The sequence below is a fragment of the Chelon labrosus genome (assembly GCF_963514085.1).
Source record: "Chelon labrosus genome assembly, chromosome: 14".
In the NCBI taxonomy this organism is placed as follows: Eukaryota; Metazoa; Chordata; class Actinopteri; order Mugiliformes; family Mugilidae; genus Chelon; species Chelon labrosus.
This window is the reverse complement of record NC_140347.1, coordinates 3,890,189-3,912,002: the sequence shown is the minus strand read 5'-3', so window position 1 is coordinate 3,912,002 and position 21,814 is coordinate 3,890,189. Positions and strand designations below refer to the sequence as shown.

General features: G+C 43.0%; 1 protein-coding gene across 1 annotated transcript; it reads right to left on the bottom strand.

The window, feature by feature from the left end:
• Window positions 1–376: 376 nt before the first annotated feature.
• Window positions 377–20,549, bottom strand: filip1b (filamin A interacting protein 1b). The gene is made up of 6 exons (XM_084560236.1): window positions 20,039–20,549; window positions 8,681–8,954; window positions 7,055–7,228; window positions 6,521–6,699; window positions 1,857–4,575; window positions 377–985 (listed from the first exon to the last, which is right to left on the bottom strand). Exons 2-6 carry the CDS (start codon window positions 8,945–8,947, stop codon window positions 791–793), a joined length of 3,534 nt encoding a protein of 1,177 aa, XP_084416362.1. The 5' UTR covers window positions 8,948–8,954; window positions 20,039–20,549; the 3' UTR covers window positions 377–790.
• Window positions 20,550–21,814: the final 1,265 nt, after the last annotated feature.

Below are 21,814 nucleotides of genomic sequence, written 5' to 3'. Positions count from 1 at the left end.
TTTTTTACTTAATTAATAAGCTTCATTGCTTTTGGTTTTCATTGTTTTGATGAGTTTCTAATCTGATTAGTTATCTGCTCCTATAAATACTAAAAACGAAGCAGTTGTTCAGCAGCGGTACAAACAAAAGGCTGTTCCTTTGCTGAACTGTGTGATTGTCATTTGTTTCAGACTGTATCTGAAGGATGGACGCAGTCACCAAATTAGAAAAGTCTGTGTGGGAGTGGCTTAAAGTGCAGTACCACCGATGGCCACTAGATGCTGGTTTAAGAAAAATCTCTGGTTGCAAGTTCGTAAAAAGTTGTCGCTTTCAGATTTTGGATGTTTATCTGGGCAACGATTCATAACATGAATTCTGTTTATTCACATATAACTGAACTAGATTTGCGATGTACGTCCTCAACTGTCTTGAAGTCTTAGTTTGATGGGTGGTCCATTGGGTTTTGGTGAGAATATCATAGACGTTGCACACAAAGCTCACAAAAACAGAAAGTAAAAAAGTAAATGCCACACTCGGTTCAGAGATAAATAGATTTTATTTTGGTGCCTGTCACTGGTGATTTTTAAACCGTTCACAGAAATAAACCCCACGCTGTGGAAAATGTGAATGATGGGATTAAAAGTGTAAAAACTACCAGAGCAAGCAGCGAGTTGGAGTTTGTAAAAATAAACCCTCAAAAACCCAAATGACATAAATTATTCTTAGCTGAAAACGTCATAAATATTATGTCTGGGAAGCTGATTCGGGTGATAGCATCATGAGTCGTTGTCGCGGCGCCGCGTCCAGCCCTCAGCTCTTGCCTCCTGACGTCGTCGTCTTCCTCAGCTCGATCTTCACGGCCTGGGCCTCGGCCCGAGTCTCCAACCTCGTCACCGTGGACACGCCCAGAACCGCCTTGCCGCCGCTCTGCCTCAGACCCTTCGACACCGGGATCCGTGTGGCGGCGGCTATGGTGCTGCGGGCTGACTGCACATCCGAACCGGGCTGGACAGAAAAAGAAAACGACAAAACGTAACGAGACACAAAATACGATGGTGATTTGTTGTCGATGCTGAAGCAGCTATGACGCATGAAGAAAACTACGTCTTTCGAAGCTCAGTGTGGCATCTCTGGCAGCCTCCATCTTGGCAGTGTCGTCCAAAGTACATTTCTGTCTTTGTTTAGACAAAGATGGACTGAAACACTAATGTTTGTGTCTCTGAATTGCCAAAATACATATATTTTATAGGCTACGACAGTCATTTAACTGTGGCAGTAAAACAAAACACTAGAAATTCCACGTAGGCGGCCATATTAGAAACAGCTGCCAAAAGCTACTGACTGCAGAGCCTGGATAAATCCACCAGGGGGCAGATACAACAGGTTTTTCAGGTAAGTATTGATTATGTTGGTGGTGCAGAAACAAAACATTTGCCTTTTAGCCAAATTCAGCTTCTAACGTGAATTAAAGTGTTTCAGTGGAACCATTCACACCAGAGTGTTAGGGTGAAACCAGTGTGACCTTCTTACGTATTAACTGGCACCTTGAACAAAATCTGTGACTGTGTTTCAGATCAAACATCCTCAGTGCTCACCAGCTGCCAGCATTCAGGTCAAAGGAGTGGATTTGTCAGTTGTGCTTACAAAATACTTGTTTAGATTCGGGGTGTAACGTTTGCTAGATTATTTCAGTGTTAGTTTATCACTTTATAAATCAGTTTGATACCTGGACAGAGGGCTATTTAGGAAGCACACAACGCCTGATTTCATTTTGAAACATTTCAGAAGCAACTGCAACGCAAGAAATTAGAGAAAACGTCAAGTAAGCTTTAGGACAGATGGTTCATTATAGGTAACAAAAGTGTAAAACTCTCACCACTGACTGTGTCGGCCTGGATGCTGCTGAGGAGACGGGCGTGATCGTTATGCTGCTCGTCATTTTGCCCTGAGTCGTCTTCCCCGTCGAGGGTTGGCGTGGAGAGCGCAGCACCGTCCCCGTCGAGGTTTCTTTGCTCTCCGAGCTCGGTCCGACTGGCCTCAGCGTTAGCAAGGGGCTGCTGCAGGTCTCGGACGGCCTCTTCAGCTGAGGACCCAAGTGGATGTGGATCTTGTTGTCGTCTGTTGTGATGATGTTGCTGTTGCCGTTGTATTTCCTGACGGGTGCAGGTCCGAGCTGCTTCTCCGGGGTCATCTTGATCACCGCGCGGCCTGCGGAGATTTCATGAGGCTCGGACAAAGCGCAAGCTTCAGAAACAGGAGTGGTGCTGACCGTGATGATGGACACTGGAGAGTTTTTGTCCGGGCTCTTTGCCCTGGAGATAGTGGTTATTGTGACGGGAGATTTGGCTCTATCCAAACCTCTCATCGGGTCACAGGCCTTGGTCTTCGAGGTCACGGTCGTGGGTTTGGGGACGATCGTGATTCGGGGTTTCTGGAGGCCGAGAGTCGGGATGATGGTGGTGCTGGAGAAGAAATCCTCCGGTCGGGGGCTCGTGATCTCCAAGGTGGCAGTGCTGTTCTCGTGATCTGGCATGACTCGAATGTGCAGCGGCTGACCTGGCTTCTGGGACATGGTCATTTCGGGCGGATGGAGCAGGGACGCCCCGTTGGCGTTCTCAGGAGTGGCTTCCTTCTTCTTCATCCAAGGCATCCAAGATTTTCTTGCTCCAAGTTCTGCCGATGCCGGAGGGTATCGTTCAAGAACCATCGGTTTCTTCAGGCCATGTTGCCTAAGGTTGCTCATTAAATGGTTCTCCTCCAGAACAGATTTCCGTATGAAGCCCGCTGCCGTCTCGTCCTCAGCGACCATCGCATCCGTCTGGACTGCCGTTGAGGTAACCGGGACATCAACCATCCTCCTGCCATTCATACTGGGCCTCAAGGCGCGACTGTAGCGTTTGGTGGCTTCCAGCTCCTTGGTGAGATTCTCCACTTCCTGGCTCATGCTTTTCTTCTTCTGCTCCTCCTCTATGAACCTCTGCTGGAGGACCAAGTAGTCCACCTGCAGCTGGGAGAGCTGGTCCTCCTTGTTCATCAGCTCATGTATTTTCTCCTTCAGGGCCTGGACGTCCGCCTTCAGCTCTCTGTTTTTTGCCTCCTCCACCTTGCACCGAATCCTCAGCTGGGCCTCGGAATTCACGATCTCCCCTTTCTCTATGGCTTTGTTTCTGGCGATCTGACTTTTCATCTCGTCCAGCTGCTTAGAGAGGATGTTTGCTCTGTCCTGCTCCGTCCTGAATCTCTTCTCCAGTAGATCGTACTCGTCCTCGGTTTTCATTAAATCTCCTTCCACCACCTCCAGTTGTTTGAGCCTGCTCTTAAGTCTTTCAATTTCTAGCGTGAGCTCTTTAACTTTGTTGTCTTCATCTGGATTTCTCATACTGTCCTTGCTCTTTCTCTGCTTTTCCATCTCTGCTTCCTCATCCATTCTTATTTTCATCCCGCTTAACTTGTTGTTTAGCTCCCGACACTTTTCCTCTTCACTTGCAAGTTTACTTTTTAGCTCGTCTTTCTCTTTGGCCAGAGTCGTCACTTGCATCTCCATCTCCGATTTGAACTTCAGAAGTCGTTTGCTCTCCTCGATTAGTTTCTCGGTGACCTCCGTAACCTTCCCCTGCTCTGCTTTGAACATTTTGCCTAAATCGTCGCTCTTCTGTTCTTCCTGCTTCAGTTTCTCCGCCATGTTTTTTCTTTCGTCCACCAGTAGAACCGTGAAGGACTTCAGCTTCATGAGCTCGTCTTTGAGGACCATTTCTGTCCTTTCAAACTTGGACTCGGAGGATTCTAGCTCCTTCAGACGAGCTTTCACCTTCTCCAGCTCGCCGGCCAAATCCTTCACGACGCGTTTCTCTTTTTCCAGGTTTGCGTGAAGCTGAGAGCACTCGGTTTTGCTCCTGTTGAACGCGCCCTCCAATTTCTCCAGGTCAACCATCCTCTTCTGGAGCTTGTCCACCTCCAGCCTCAGCTCCTTGCTGTGGTTCTCCTCAGCCTGCAGCCTCCTCCTCAGCTCCCTGCACTGAGTCTCTGCTTTGGTAATCTCCTCATCCTTGCCCTCCATCTCCAGCACTCTCTTCCGCAGATTCTCCAGCTCGGTCATAAAAGAAGAGTTCCCGCACTCCCCTTTGCTGATCTTCTCCCTCAGCTCCTGCAGGTCTTCCTCTGATTTCTGCAGCACTTTGTTGCTCTCTTCCAGCTCTTCGATCTTGTGCGACAGCCCAGCCAGCTTCAGCCTCAGCTGCCGGCTCTGGGACTCTTGGTCAGCCAGCTTGGCCGTCAACTCCTCGTTCTCCTGTGCAAACTTGGCCACTCTGTGCTCCAGCTCAGCCTCCAGCTTCAGGACCTTCTGGCCGTCCTCCTTGGCGGCGTCACTTACCACCGCCAGTCGCTGCTCTTTGTCCTGCAGCTTCTGAGTGAGGTCCTGGACCTTCTGGCTCTGCTGGTCGATCTGCTCGATGTGCAGCTGCCTCTCGTCCACCAACATCAGGGCAAATGACTTGAGCTTCACCAGCTCCGCTCTGACCTTCTCCAGCCTCCTGCTGTGGTCCTTGTCCTTACGAGCCTGGTAGGCCTTCTCCTGCTCCAACAGCCTTTTGAGTCTAGGACACAGAGGCAATGTCACATGTAAGTGGAGGTCAGTGTCAAACATTTTTAACATCACTACTCAGACAACTAATTTCAGCTAATCCTGGACAATCTGACTAGCTTGGTTTGAACACTGATCTGATCTGAATCCACATTGTGGAGGTGACCTCCTTCCTTTGGTAGTGTGAACACACAATGAGTCCTGGGTCACATTAAAGACCACCTACTCAACAGTTGTTCAGCTGTTCATGGTTCTGATCCAGCAGTAGGTAGAGATCCATTAGAGACAGTTTCACACACAGTAACAACAGACAGAGGCAAACGTGAACTAATCTACAACAAGTGCATCTTATTCCTACTTCCTACAAACACCTTTACAACTTGCTCCTTCACCTCAAACGTGACTCAGCTTACCGAGACGTTTGGATGTGGGGCAGCTTGATCCACATCTCAGACTGTTTTTAAATCTGAGCTGTGGGGGTTGGACAGGGAGGGAAGGAGGGGCCACCGACACCCCCACATTACGAACATGTCATTATGGTGGACAGTGCTAAAGGTGGATGTTGTGTGAAGCAGCGCCTCCCCTCATGGACCCCCGAGAAGGTGAAGGAGTCCAAGTCTTCACATTTTTGCAGCAGGTATGACGCCACAGAGTCTCCTTTTTTTAAACAAACTTCTCCAGGTTGATACGACCGATAGCAATGTTTGGAGCCCGGCAGCGTTTCCATAGAAACAAGGCAACAATGCAAAAGTGTTTTTTTTGGGGGGGGTTTGGCTAGGACAATGCCAGACTCACGCTGCCTTTCTCATTGTAATCGGGCCCCGTATCGTGCAAAGGGGGGAAAAAAAGGGACGCTGACATAAATCCTCCACAGTGTCCGGATGAGATTGTATGTGTGTGAGGTCATAGCTTCAGACTGCAGGAGGCTCCTCAATGAGCCAAATATGAGCGGCGCAAAGAGCTTACAGATGCAGAGGCTGACCGTCGCTGCTCTTCATTATTCTGAATGCATCTTATACATGAATGTCACAAGGCTCTGTGGCTGAGATACCTTTTGTTTGGCTGCTTTTACTTGGAGACGTGCGAAGGAACAGCCGACAGGAATGTGAAACAACACCGCTCTACAAACTGTACCTGAGTGAACGCATGTGAACAGAGCGAGTTTGACGGAGGTGTCGCTCAGACCAGTGAACATAAGTGTCTCTGTGCGGCGAAGCATTGGTCCACGTTCAAACTGTTATCTGGTTTTATGGAGCAGATGTGACAGATGAGATGTGTTGTCATCTCCCAGTTGGTCTGCATCATAGGGAGAAGGGAATTTAAAGATCTCATCAGGTCTTTAAAGACGTCGGTACGCCTCGGACTAAGTCTGAAACCCAACAACCTTAAAAGTCGCCACGAATGCTTTGAGGTCTTTAAGGAGTCTTTTATAATGAAGGAGGAGAAAGAAGTAGATGGAAAGAGTAGGAAGGGAGTAGAAGAAGTATCTCCTCCTCCATGTTAGAGTCTTAGAAGATGACCAAGATGTTTCCATGTCTCCATCGTCTCTGTCCACATGGATTCCATCTTGGTTCATCTTGTTTTTCTACTTCCATGTTTCTGTCCCTCCTGGAAACTCCTCCTCGTGATGTTGATTTATTAAGAGGTAATTAGGAAAGGTTACCATGGTTACCACCACAGCCGCTACTCCCCATCCATAGATTAACAAATTAAAGTTTTAAAATTAAATCCTGATAAAATGTGGAATGAGTGGTCTACATAGGATCTTCCCTGTTAGAAACACTAATTAAAACTAGAGACTCTTGAACACCGGCAGCAGGAAGCCTCCAGTCTGACAGTGATAAGAGGTGAAGGAGCAAGTTATCTGTCTTTTCTTGACGATAAAAACCAAATCCAGACCTTTTATGATTAAGCCAAAATTAGGAGTCCCAGAACCAAGCCCGAGGGGGGAACCTCACCTCTCCCTGTCCTGCTCCAGGAGGTTGGTGAAGTCGTCGCTCTTGTTCATGAAGTCGGCGTGCTTGCGTTTCTCGTTGTCCAGCTCCATGACGGTGCGTCGGTGACACTTCTCGGCCAGAAGCAGCTGCTCCAGCATCCGCCTGTACGTCTCCTTCTGTTTGTCCTCCAGGCGGTCCAGCTGAGGGGGGGGACATGTCAACACTGGTTACCATTGACGACTCAAGGACATTAGTTGAGGTTACGCTCAGATTGGGCTTTGTGGGAGAGACTCTGAGCTTCATTCAGATGTCTCCGTTCACGCTAACTGTACATTTGTTCAGCCTCTCTACATCCGTCAGGTTTCCCTGAGCGTGGGAAATAAAATAAATTATTATTAAATGATGCTTGAGAGACAGAAGCTCTAGCCACTCGACATCCGAGTGAACTCAGACACAGATTCAGACTTTATAAAAACTTTAAATATCTGATATTACGTACATTATATAACTGGAAACCTAGGCCCATCAGACATAATGTTATGGCTGATCACTAACCTCAGCCATGGGCTTCTGGTAGACGTCCTCCGTGTCTCTGGGGCTGTGCAGCAGCACAGCGTCTCTCTCCAGGGCCTGGAGAGGTTTGATGGGAACAGCTGATCCATAACGAGCCTCCAGAGTCTCTGGTCTGGTTCTGTCCGACTTCAGCAGACTGATGATGTCCTCCCTGGCCTAAAGGGACGTCACCATGGAGACGCAAGATCATCATCATCATCATCAGTAGTAGTCTAGTCGTTGTATTTTTGTTATCATAGTAGTAGTAGTAATAAACTTATGGACATTAGTAGTAGTAAACTTATGGACATTTTTTACAAATTAAAAATCAACGAAAAATAAAATAAAATAAATCAGAAAAATATCTGGCTTAAATAAAATAAATTCTCTTGGAAGTCACATTTGAAAACTCATCAGCATCCTGTGGTTTCATTTCTAAAATACTATTTTCTAATCTACTGTATATGTTGTTATAAAGACACGTTTATTTTCACTTTTATTTTTCTATGAAGCAATAATTAGATAAACAGACTTGAGTCAAACACCATTAAAGTCTGATCTTCATCATCATCATCATCATCTGATGCTTCAGGGTCTCCTCCAGGTTTCCTCCAGCAGAGGACGCTGTTTGAAGCTCCTCAGGTTTATTTACACAAGTATTACCTCATTCTTCTCCTTCTCATCCATGAAACCATTTATATTTGATTAATATATTTAAAGTTCATTGAAATCTTCCTGCTAAAATAGTTCATCTGTATTTATGTATATTTTTCACTGACTGAGCAACTCAGTCCAGTTAATCTAATCTAATTTAATAGTTTCTGAAGGACAGTGGAGCTCATTGGCTCAGAGGAACCAGATGTATCAGGATTTAATGGCCAGAAAAGAATAAATAAACAGCTCCAGATGTAAAAGTCTGGTGCAGACAAAAAAAGAAAAAAGAAAAAAGAAAAAAAATCTATTAAAATAGAACAAAATAAAATAAAAACAAAATGACTGAAATAAATAAATTAAATTAAATAATTTAAAATAATAATAATGAAAACAACAATAAAAAATATAATAATTTAAAATGAAAAAAAGGAATAAAATAAAAATACGAGTCCAAATGAAATCATCTGGTGTAGAAAAAACAAGACAAACTAAACCAAACAAAATAAAATAATGATATATCCAAATAAACATGTGATACATTCTCTGCAGGTCATTAAAATTAATGGACTAGGAAATATAATATAAGAGTGGCTGTAGCAAATGGTTCTGTCATGTTAAAAACTCAGTGTGAAACAAAACAGAAGCCGAAGCTCTCGCTGTGAAACGTCGTTCTGTCTAATGGAAAATATTCAACACGCCCAAAACAGACAAGCAGGATGGAAACAGAGGGAGAGGCATCATCATCATCATCATCATCATCATCATCATCCTTCCTCCATGGACATGACTTTATAAATGAGCCTCCATTAGAAAATCATTATCAGAGAGGAACTAAAACACCACAGAGACACGAGATTCTACAAAGAGACTCTGAAAGAATCATAAAAAGAAGCCAAAAGACCTAAAACTGATGAGATTAACAACATGATGCCCACTGATCCATCAGCTGACAGACCTAGTGATCCTGACTCGTACCTGAACTTCTCCTTCCATGACTCCCAGCAGGTGAAGCAGCTCCTTCTCCGACAGACGTATCGTCGTTTCTTTCTTGCTCCCTGAAGCTTTCTGAGGTTTCTTCGTCGTCCCGGACACCGCCGTCCTCCCGTCCTTCTCCTCTCTCTGGACTTTCATCTTCCTCTTCGTCAGCTCCGGCGTGTTCTCCTCCTCCTGCTTGACGAAAGCTTTGGTGGGCTTGATGTGTCCGTCGTCGGGACCCTCCACATTGCAGTTCCTGGATCGCATCTTTTACCTGTGACAAACAAATGGAGGTTATACAAAATAAGTGAGGACTATCTCCAGAACCACCAGGTCCATGTTCCTGATCCTGGTCTCTATGGACCCTGGTCTCTATAACCCTCATCTCTACAGACCCTGGTCTCCATGACCTTGGTCTCTTTGGATAAGTCAGACTTCGGTGTCTGGACTATCTCTTGGACTATCATTTGCCCACTAGATGGAGGTGAAGGACTTAAGGTGCAGATCTAAAATTATATCTGGCAAGTCACCATGTGGTGCATAGTTGATGCAGAATCATGTAAATAGACTCAAAAGACAATATCAGTTACATTTGTTGTCAGTTGTTTCAGGATTTAATAAAATATTGAGACATTAGCAGAAATATTGACATGCTGACTGTGAAATGCAAAGTTTGTCTGTATATTTGAGGCTAGCTGGTTAGCTCGAGCTATGCAATGTCTTGTATCAATGGAAAAAGTAGCTTCTCTTGTTTCAAAGATCTACTGGGCTAATCAGATCATTTGTGGGCGGGGCTTTTTGTGGTGATGGACAGAAGAGCTGCATTAGTCATACATGTCAACTAAATGTCTCTGATTGGTCGTTGGACTATCCAGTTGATGTAGAGGTATTTCTTCCAGATGCAAAATTATCGATCCACTAGTATCGACCCAATACTGACATAAAAAGCTTGGATCCCTAACGTACACATGGTGTTTTAGAAAGAAGAAACCTCTGAGTTGCTGACTTTTGTTTGTCTCTAATGTGACCTAAACCCCATAACCACCGTGTAAACTATGACTCACAGGAACATAAATCCAGTCAGCTGGCACTCGTAACTACACTCATTGACGTAACTCAAGCAAACTGGACAGCTGCTCACGTTGGGCCGGGGGTCCTGAGAAAACAACAGGTTTGACTCTATCTGAATCTGAATGAGGCCAAGGTTCGAGGAGGCTGCAGGTCTGACTGAATTCAGGCCGTGACTCAGCCACAGAGAATCCTGGCAGGCGAGCGGTAGCAACCACGTTACCGCCGCTTGTTATTAATAGTCGTTTAAGGAGCGGTGCCAACATCTCCCATGTGTCTAAAACCTTAGCCTCCATTGTGGCGGTCACAGCTGTGTGAACTGGAAGAGGAAAAGTGAAGCCAAGACGAGCTTGAAGCTTCAGATGAGGACGAGTGGAGTCTATCCACTTTAGCCTGGAGGTGCTGCCTCAAGGCTTGTACTGGTCTCCACCTGCTGCACACAAGAGATTCTGCTTGAAAAATCAAGTTTAACGTCAAGACTTTTTCCCTAAATGTGTGATTCAATCAGTTGTGCCATGGCATCCTCAAAAATGTATCCACATCTTTGTAAGAACCGCAGAAGTTGCAGGGGTTAGTGTTAGCATTAGCAGTAGTAAGAGAAGCACAAAGAAGATGGTGGTAAAAGTGTTGGAATGAACACAGAGAGAAATAAAATTATGCACTCTTGTCAGACGTCACCCCTTTTCATTTGTTTTATGAAGTGTGTCATGACATCCTCAATATTTTATCCAACACTTTAGCAATAGCATTTGGAGCAATAGTTTGTTTTGATGCAACAGAAACACAAACAAAAAATGGAGGCAATGAACGTGTTGTTTCTTTGTCGGAGAGTATAAAAAAGATGCACTCACGCAGGTCAAACATTGACCAACTTACTTGTAGGCACTTGGTTTTTAATGTGAAGTCTTTTTGTCAGCATGTGTGCTGGTTTAAAATAAGATCAAGCTCTTATTTGACTAATATGATAATAAATGGGAGCGATTCCCTAAACAGGACGATAACTGCAGCTGAAACATGGCGTAAACACAGCGGGTGGAAGGTCTGTAAATAGAGAGGGTTTGTTGTTTCATTCTGGTTGCCAAGTGAGGTCTCAGCTGAGATGAGTAAACTCAACCATTTAAACAGTTTACCTTCACGAGAGGAACTCTGAGTCACAGGCTCTATTTCTACACTGTGACCTGATCAGAGGTTCTGCTTTCAGGCTTTGACCATCACGGGAACACACAACTCTACCGGAGCAAAGATGTCCAAGAGCCCCAGACTCATGTAGGACAATCAGTAACCGTCCTGAACCAATGGTCCAACGTTTACATCCACTCAATGTTCCAACATTACAGCTGTGAGGAGGTTTCTAGCCCTCTTTTCCCTTTTGCAACTGGTGACATACCTATCAACGTCTTCCAGGAGAGACTCTGAAGATGACCAACTGTCCTGACCGTAAACACATTTGATTTCCAACATGGCCTGAGAGCAGGACTTTCACATCCAATGATGGGAATGGAAATACTCAAGAAAGCCATTGGTTTTGTTATTTCATTGACAATGCTTCTATTATTTCCCCAGATGTCCTCCAGTCCCAGATATGAGGTCTGCTCTGTGACGTCCTGGTTCTAATATGAGTCTTATGTAAGTCTTTCCATCTTGTTCCAATCATGTCTCCAAGTCAGCAACCAGCTGTTGATGGTTCTGATCCAGCGGTAGGTAGAGATCCATTAGAGACAGCAGCTGGTACAATATTCTACTGACCACATGATGGCGCTGCTTATTTACAGACACACAAACTGAGATCACATCTCAAGTGCTGGCTGGGGACGCATGTGGAGATACATTTATATTAAGACCAGATGGAGACACAGGGACTTAGAGATGGACAGGTGTGTTTTGATTGACCAGGATAGATGTTGATGGAAGGTCTGAACGAGGTCAAAGTTGATCTGGCGTTAACTTTTTATCAGCGCTGCAATGTTTCAGTGACACTTTTGTCGATTGTGTCTGGACTCTGCTTCACACAAGTCTAACACTGTTGCGGTAATCCTTGAAGTAACCGCATGGAGAAAACCGGGACCAAGAAAAATGGTTTCCTCGGTTCAGTAGGGAGAACTTCCACCCAACAACGCCTCTGGTCTGAACATACTTATGGCCCATAATCATATGGCGCAGTTCACTATCAGAGGTTTTTGATTTAAGAGGCGTTCAGTATGCAGCTAACTATATGAAGTAGCTAACTATAAGTCTTACATGCCTCTTGTGGCTTTGAAATATTTGTGTTATAATAAAAGCAGCCGCCGCTCTTCATGCTAAAAAGGAGCTTTCATCTCCACGTCAAACTCGAATTATTTACGGAATGTAAATAAACCAAAACTACAAGCTGCTGAATAAAATTGCAGATTCCTTCCCCTCGGGAGAGATATTTATGGAGATGTGACGAGGGCCGAACCGGTCGCTCCGGTTTACTCTTCAGTCCGAGATAAAACCTCAGACAGCTGTGGCCTGTGGTCGACACACGAGACCTGCAGTGGGTAAGCGGTGGAGGAGGAGGAGGAGGAGGAGGAGGAGGGGGAGGTATGTTGGAGGAGGAGGAGTGTTTAGAAAGCTCCTCCAGCAGTGAAAAGGTCACAGTGTCTGACCCCGGGACAAACACATGTGTCCAGATGAAATGGTTGATTAAATGTAAACTGCAAACTCAGATTTAAATCTGTTCGAAAAAAACTATTAAATGCAAAGGTACGAAGGAAGGTTGGGCCATTATCCTCAGAGGAATCATGAAACTTAGTTAAACTACAGTTAAACTACATTATTCTGACTTCCCACCAACCAACAAACTACGTTCTCGGGCCTATGTCATTTCTGAATACGTCAGAAAACCTCTCACAACTTTTGCAGTCACATGCCGTCTTGTAACGGGGGTCGTGTTTACTCGCTGACTTGATGGTTGTACATCCTACTACAGTGTAAATACAGCTAACAGCCATCGTAGCAGCAGCTGTTTGTTTGGCCAAACTTTAGGGGGTATTTTTAGGGTCCAACGGGGTGAATCTCCAGGGCTATCACTCGAGAAGCCACCGGTAATCCCACGCCTGCGTAAACCTCTCTTTTGAAACGGTTGCTAACTGAACAGCTCACACAAATTAAACCTGAAGAGAGAAACAGCACAGGAGACACCAAACAACCACTGGCTCATGTCTCATGTGTTCATACAGTCATGAAATTCAGGTCCTGTTTCACAACATGACTAAATAGTCGGTGCTGGTTTAAATGCAACCTGAATACTGGAAACTCAACAAATCAATGAGTCCTTCACCCCTTAACTAGAATATCCTCTTCCTTTCTGTAGAACCAGCTCACAGTGCGCCGATACAGACCACAAACGTATTCTAAAGACACTGCTTATACTTTATCATTTATTTGTTCCCTTTTCTGTGACTTTACACTTTAAGCTGAGTCAACGTTGCAGACGATGGCAGCCGTCCAGATTCTATTCAAACATTTTCATTCGGGCCTGTAGATTCAAATATGACTATAAAAGGGAACGAGCAGCCGGTTTAAAGAGCTCCGACCCGACGATGTAACTGACCATAGAGGGAGAAAGTAAAGCAGTAAGTCATCAGCGAAAACAAATCTGCTCCTGCTTGAACTACTTCATGACGTAAAATTCTGAAGTTGGTTGAGGGATGTTATCCCAATTCCGTCAGAGACGTTATCTCCTAAATGCCTCTTAACTCTTCACTGCTTTGATGACCTGGGCACTAACCTGGCTTAGTTAGCGTTAGCCTACCAAAGCTAGCTAGCTGCTACAAGCCCTGTGGCTACAAATGAGGAGTAAGAATACGACATATGAAGGAGCATCACTCTGATGTTTATTCAGCCTCCATCACGGTCAGTAAGCTAACTATGATGTTAAAGAAGTCTCATCTAAGTACTACATGGAGCCACCTCAGATCTCCAACCAGGTCAAGGTTGTTGTTCGCAGATCATTGACATTCCATCAATTCAAACTAACGTCTCTGGTTTATAAAACCTTCACATAAACACACTAATTTAATCTACAGGAACCCACTTGACTCTGCAGACTGATCTATAAAGTTCAGAGCTCGACTACTATTGAGGCCTTGTTCTTGAAATAGAGTAACACTTGCAGTTGAGACTCCAGAGTCACTAGAGGATCACGTTACCGTCGACTTATCAGAAATAGAACAATAATAGTCTGCACTCGACTTACTGCAATCTGCACTGAGAATTAAGACAAAACTTTAAACTACAGCAGTGGCTATGAGCTAAGTTTGTAATGACAGTAGGGGCCCCAACCTGACACGACAGAATTTAAACTAAAGTAGTGCCATTGTACTAAGTTTTAATGACAGCAGGGGGCCCCACTGGCTATGACATACTTTAAATTACATAAGTGGCAATGAGCTAAGTTTTTCATGTCAGTAGGGGCCTCCACTTGACTCAACAAACTTTAAACTACAGCAGTGGCAATGCCCTAAGTTTTTAATGACAGTAAGGCCCCCAACCTGATACGATGGACTTTAAACTACAGCAATAGGAGATCCTGAGTGGTCTCCACCTGACATGACAAGCTTTAAACTACAGCAGTGGCAATGTACAAACCTTGTAATAACCAGACATAATAGACATACTCTAAACTACAGCAGTGGCTATGTGCTAATCTATTAATGACAGTAAGGGCTCCAACCTGATACAACAGGATTTGAACTACAGCAGTGGCAATGAGCTAAGTTTTTCATGTCAGTAGGGGCCTCCACTTGACTCAACAAAACTTAAACTACAGCAGTGGCAATGCCCTAAGTTTTTAATGACCACAGGGGCCCCAACTGGCTATGACAAACTTTAAACTACAGCAGCGGCAATGTGCTAACTTTATAATGACAGTAAGGGCCCCAACCTGATATGATGGACTTTAAACTACAGCAGTGGCTATGTCTTTATTGACAATAGGAGATCCTGAGTGGTCTCCACCTGACATGACAAGCTTTAAACTACAGCAGTGGCAATGTACAAACCTTGTAATAACCAGACATAACATACATACTCTAAACTACAGCAGTGGCTATATGCTAATCTATTAATGACAGGTAGGGGCCCCAACCTAATACAACAGGCTTTGAACTACAGCAGTGGCAATGTACAAACCTTTTAATAACACTAGGAGCCCCAACCTGACACGACAAACTTTAAGCAACAGCAGTGGCAATGTGCTAAGTTTTTAATGACAGTAGGGGCCCTAACCTGACATGAAGGACTTTAAACTACAGCAGTGGTGAAGTCTTTAATGACCGTGGGAGATCCTGAGGAGCTTCCACCTGACATGACGACCTTTAAACTACAGCAGTGGCAATGTACAAACCTTTTAATGAGAGTGGGAGATATCCAGGGCCAAGGGGCCCCTCCTTCTTTGGAATTCAACATTGGCTAACTAAGCTAGCAGAGCCGTGTGTCCAGCTCTGTCGTCCGTGACAAAGTCTAGTGTGGACATATGTGCCTTACATGTGTTTGACATTTAAAAAAATGTCTGTCTTGCCATCATTACCTTACATGGAGGTCTTAAATCTCCACAAATGAGTGAGTGAGCACAAGGGCCACGAAGAGACTGCTACAAAAATAGAAATAGTAAACGCAGCCCGGTTTAACGTTGGACCAAGTAGGAAAAGCAGGACAGAGGTTTGGACTGAAAGGAGTTAAGGTTATTTCAGATGAGACTCCAAAGTCTTTAGTTATATCTAAAATAAAATTCCTATCATGGGTGTTTTGCCCCTTCTGATTTATAGTAGCCTACATTCATGGACCACGTCAGTCAGGACATTTTTTGGTTCTGAGGCCCGGCAGGTTTTTCGTCGTCCCAGCGGTTTGTAAGTGAGCTCTAATCAGCAGTGACCGGTCCAGAAAGCTGACATCACCCCAGCAGCCAACACTCACATGCCTTTCAAATGGACTGAGCATGAAGTCACTTCCCTCATAAACTCTGAGAGCGAAGAGAGAGGGGTGAGGGAAGAGACTGAGAGAGAGAGAGAAAGAGAGAGAGAGAGAGAGAGAGAGATAGAGAGAGAGCGAGAGAGAGGATATACTGACTGCTGCTCATTTCACGTCATTTTAGGTTTTTACAAGCCATTTAGCTGCTGAGTGCTGATGAATGTGGAGTGGTTGGTGGTCAGCCCACCACAGGCATGTCAGCGACGTAACAATGAGTCATGAGAGGGGAATAAACTGGGACTGTCCCATAAGTGTCGTCAGAAAAGACTCCCATCACCATCATAGAACATCACAATAACCAATAAACTGATTCATGAAGCCTCCCACATCACTGAAGAAGGTCTGCAACCAAACATTTATATGACAACAGAATAAAAACTTGATCTACCTTTGCGAAAAATTTTACCTAAAATAAATGAGTCACAGATTAGATGCTAATCCTAATGCGTTTGTTGTTTAGGACAGAAGTAGTCTGTCACGGGAGGAACAGTTGCTGTTATGAAACCAAACAGGACGCCGTTGAACGTCACCGTAATGCAAATCAGCGAGCTGAATTAGCAGAATGATCTCATGGTTCCAGTCTTATCAGCTGACCTCGGGCGGCGACTGGAAGATTCACTGCTACAGACTGAAGCAAAGCATTTCAAAGAGAGACGGCTACAGTCACAATCTGATCCGATACCAACGTGCTTTTGGCTGATTTTTGTTTCTTCTTCTGTGTCTTCAGAAACACTGATCATCTAAACTCTAAAAATACTTGCAGTGTTTATAATGAATAAAGAAAAAGGAATCTGAAATTTCTACCTCTTATGTCAAACTTACAATTTCTCGGAAACCATGGCCCTCGTCCTAAAACATTTTTGCTGAGTAATACTTGGAAAATCATTAAATCATGAGCCATTACAAAGAGCTCTTAGTAATGGGTACCAGTTTTTTTCTGATAATCCGTCATAAAGTATAAAGAGTTATTGATGATATGATCAATAACTAAGTTACTAATACTTTAAAGATCAGTTATAAGACATTATTAATAAGAATAACACTGGAGAAACCAGATTGTGGATTTTATTCCTTTAGACCCTTCCAATGGACACTTGACCACAACTGGGAAAGAGCTGCCGGGCATCTGGACCAAAATCCATTTACAAACTCTGGTTAGCTACTTTATTAATAATTCATATCATGAGGGTAGCTCATCCTGCTTTATTAATAATTAATGTATTGATAATTAACTAACATTTCTGATTGCAGAAACTTTTGCTAGTCAGAAACAGTATATATCGTACTGGATGTTAAATTATGGAGTACCTCAAGGTTCCGTCCTTGGTCCTCGACTATTTTCCATTGATGTGTTACATACTCCTTCCTACCTCTATATCCTGCAGCTGCTCTGCTGTTCATATAACTAAGAAAAGCTCATCCAACTTTATTCCTTTATTTATAATTTTTTTTACTTGTAGCAGATGACTAAATTTTGCTTATCAGAGTTATGGAGTGCCTCAGGGCTCCATCCTCGGTCCTCGAGTATTTTCCATTTCTAATCAGTGAGCCCTCGGCCCTGAGATGGACCGTCATCTGCATGACTGACAGGCCAAGAAAACGAATACTTCAAATCAAAATGAAGTATTTTGTGTGTTTTGTATAAAATGTGGCAGATTTTTGTTTGGTTTGTTTCAGTTTATTTCACATAAACTTTAAAAGAAAGTCCTGATTCTGTTGCCTGCAGCCACACTCACTGAGATTTAAAATAACTCACAATAATAACAGTGGGGAAAAAAAATAAAAAATTTGTTGATGCAGGGGGAAATCCCAGGAGATCTGGGCAGGGCATGCTGGGTAAGAAAACAGAGAAAAGGCCGAAGAGCTCCTCTGGTTTGTGTTTGGCTTTTATATAAATCAAATGGGGAGGCACATTTTCCACAGCTAGGATGGTAGCCGCCTGGGGGGGTCAGTTTAATGAAAGAAAAAACTAAAACTAAACAATGAAGTCCAGAGTTAATCTATAATAAATGTTTGATTCTTTGCATCTAACAGAAGACTTTTACCATATACCCAATGATAACATTATTATTAGAGAATAACAAAGGCCACAGAAAGAAGACGTTGGACGGACCAAACTTGGAGATGGTTTTCTCTGTTAATATCCAACTGTAATGAGAGTTTTGTTGTTTGTTTCTTTTAACCAAGATTTACATCGAATCAAAGCTTCGCCATCACAGTGTTTGATCTTCAAAAATCCATAAGTGACGTCGGTTCATTAGTAAATTGATCATTTTAAGATGTTCCGTCGTTAGAGCTGGCAACTCACTAAAGAAGAAAGAAATCTAAACCAGAGTTATCTCAGGAAATGACTGAATATGTTGAGGCAGAGTGTAATTCATCATGTGGTTAATTACTGATGTGACCATGTTGATTATTTCCTCAATAACTCTCTGTATCTTTATTTCCTCTTTATCAGGGTTCAGTTCTTATCTGAACTTTGTCTCTAAAATAAATCAGATCTTAACATGTGAGCGTCTTTCCATCTTGTTCCAAAATCTGGATCATGTCTCCAAGTCAACAACCAGCTGTTGATGGTTCTGATCCAGCGGTAGGTAGAGATCCATTAGAGACAGCAGCTGGTACAATATTCTACTGACCACATGATGGCGCTGCTGATTTACAGACACACAAACGGAGATCAGATCTCAAGTGCTGGCTGGGGACGAATGCGGAGACACATTTGTATTAAGACCAGGTGGAGACACAGGGACTTAGAGATGGACCAGGTGAGATCAGATGTTAATTTAAGATCTAAACTGGGCCTTTGTTGTAATGACATGATTATATTTTCTGTAGCATCATGCTAAGACCAGTCTTGTAAAGTTTTCATAAATTCTGTTTATTCAGTATTAAAAGTTTTAATCGTTTTGGTTTGTCGACTGAATTTCTGCAGAAACCAACGCCCCAGGTCGACAGTCGTAGAAACCTTCACGCCTCCTCGCTTCCTCCTTATCTTGCAGCTGCCGCTCATGTGACTGAGATCAGCTCGTCCCCAGAGAGCAGAGCTTAAGTACTCTGGTAAAAGATCTATTAAATTAATGCCTTCTAATGTACTGCTTCCTGAAACAGGCATTTTACTGGGCTGTGAACGAGTGGAGTCATAACTCATGAGTCAGTGTGAACACAGTGGGCTCGGTTCATTCCAGGAACTCGTTATCACAGTCACATATTTAAAGATTAATAAGTTCTCATGCAGCAGAGTTAATGGCTTCAACATTAATCTCATTGTGAATGTAAGCGTTTACAGTTGTTTTTGTGTTTTGTACAAAAGATTAACTTTTAAAATCTTACATTAGTGCCTGCACATCGATCAGCCACAATATTAAAACCACCAACCGGTAAAGTGAAAAACATTGATGATCTTCTGGGATAGGCCTCCAACCAATCAAAGACATTTAGACGTAAACAAGTCCAACCCGAATGTCGCTCAGATGACGTGTATGACTACTGTTACTCTTCTATCCATCACCACATTAAGCCCCGCCCCAAACGATCTGATTGGCTCGGCAGATCTTTACTAGGAGCAGAATCAGTTCCCAACAGAGAGACTCAAGATAAACTTTCCACCATAAAATATTTGTAGGCGGAGGAAGTTGTTCTGGGTTCCGCTACAGTGTTATCCTGAAATAAACACTTGGATAAGGTTACAGTCTGATGTTTTATTGGCCCGTCCATCGCCCCATCCACCCAGACCTCCCCCCTCTCATCATTCCTTACAGTAACGTCTCTACTACTCTCTACTACTACGCAAAAGTGATGTCTTATTTTAACGTTTTAATTTTTTTGACTAAAATGGAAAGAAAAATAAATTTGGTTTCCAACATTAATTTGATAATATGTGTAATATAATACAAAACTTTAATTAATTAAATTCATTATTATTTTAAAATATAAAATTAAATTAATATATAGATATACGTTTTTCTTATTTTTTTTAAAATTTTTTTTACATATACCGTTTTATTTTAATTGTCTTTTAATTTTAAGAAATGGTATATTCCAACAATAATTAAACAAACCTACCAAAATATTTGCTATATTTTTGTTTCTTTTTGTAATTTTACACTAGTTTTGTCTTTTTTTAAAAGAAAAATAATTAAAATAAGTACTATGTATTCGACGACATTAAATTTTCATGACAATTAAAATAACTTTAATTTCCTCCAAACAGTAAAACACACATCGTCATATATATATTTTTCTTTCTTTTAACAGATAAAGTCCAGATGTGCTGGTGATGATATCAAACGTACCCACCTGGTCTCTGAGGACGTCCAAAGTGTCACAGCTGTTCTTCAGTCTCTATTGATCAAGTCAACGCTTCATACCACATCTGAGTCCTTTAACTCTTAAATCCGATCTTCTTCTGTTGGAGCTCAGTGAAGCTTCGTCCTCTCCTAGTTTGGTCTCTACGCTCCGGGTCGACAGGAGAAAACAGACTCTTTCTTTCTTTCTTTCTTTCTTTCTTTCTTTCTTTCAGCTGAGTTTAAAACCAGTGTTGGACCTCAGGATGTTCAGCCGGTTTGTTCCTGGTCATCAGGCTCTGCTCTATATTTAACCTGTGCTCTCAGTCTCTAACAGCTCATCTGACTGACTGAAGCTTTTCCAAACCCCCGACAGCTGAACCAGCAGCCTGACCACTCCTCTTCCTCCTCCTCCTCTTCCTCCTGCTCCTCCTTTCTTCTTTGTTTTTAAATCATGTTGTTCGCTGTCAGCTGACATCAGTTTACTTGATATGACGCCGCAAGTTTGAAAAACTTTGCATATTAAAGATGACCTAAGCTGCTGCCAGATTTGTTTTCTAGATACAGACTCACTTGCCAGTTCATTAGGTACACCTAGCCTGGCATCACTCCATCAGGATTTAATTATGAGGCGTGTTTCAACCGATACCAATAGCTCTGCAATAACTGGATAGTCCTCCAACCAATCAGACACATTCAGCTGCAAACAAATTTAAATTCCCAGACTCTCTAAGCTCCAGTCGTATTTTATATGTGATGTTTAAAGGTCTGAACGTGTCTATATGAAGCTCCAGTTGTTTTCTACAGGGGCCCAGAACAGACCGACCTCCTACACATTAGGAAAACAGGTGATTCGGGATCAAAATGCTGCTGGTTGCAATCCGCGACCTCACCACTAGATGTCACTAAACAATACGCACTGGTCCTTTAAAACTCTGTTATATATCTAGACTCAGAGTCTCTTAATTCAACATCTGGATTTTATTATGAGGCGTATTTCAACTGATACAGAGAAATTAATAATATACCCCTACATCATCTGGATAGTCCTCCAACCAATCTGAGACATTTAGTTGTAAACTAAACCAACTTCCCAAACAGTCTAACCTCTGTTCCTACATTTTTATGTTTAAAGGCCTAATGTTGTCTTTATAAAATCCTGCTAAAGGACTACAATATTCATAATTATGTTTCATTAGCCTATAACTACCTCACAGTAAGAACTTCTAGGTTGTTTTCTACAGGAGCCCAGAACAGACCGACCTCCTACACATTCAAAAAACTGGTGATTAGGGATGAATATGCGGTTGATTGCAATCTACGACCTCGCCACTAGATGTCACTAAACAATACACACTGGTCCTTTAAAACTCTGTTATGTATCTAGACTCAGAGTCTGTTAAAGCTTGCTCCATACACAAAAGTCTTGCTTCTGGTGGCGTATGTAACAGCCTTAACTCAACATCTGGATTTTATTATGAGGTATATTTCAGCTGATTCAGACAAATAAATGGAATATCTCTTCATCAACTGGATAGTCCTCCAACCAACCAGAGACATTTAGTTGTAAACTAACTCAACTCCATGTTGCTTAGATGACGTGTATGACTACTGTTACTCTTCTGTCCATCACCACATTAAGCCCCGCCCCCAATGATCTGATTGGTCCTGCAGATCTTTGCTGGAGCAGAATCAGTTCCCAATGGAGAGACTTCAGAACAGGTTTACACCACTAAGCAGAGGAAGTTGTTTTGTCTTCCAGGCTAGAGGAAACAGAGACAGACTTGTT

Excerpts from the sequence above, each read along its gene's own strand:
- filip1b (XM_084560236.1), bottom strand. The coding sequence starts at position 8,947 with ATGCGATCCAGGAACTGCAATGTGGAGGGTCCCGACGACGGACACATC. Across the intron at positions 7,229-8,680 it reads TCATGGAAGGAGAAGTTCAG|GCCAGGGAGGACATCATCAG; the intron begins GTACGAGTCAGG and ends ACGTCCCTTTAG. Across the intron at positions 986-1,856 it reads CCAGGCCGACACAGTCAGTG|CCCGGTTCGGATGTGCAGTC; the intron begins GTGAGAGTTTTA and ends TTTTCTGTCCAG.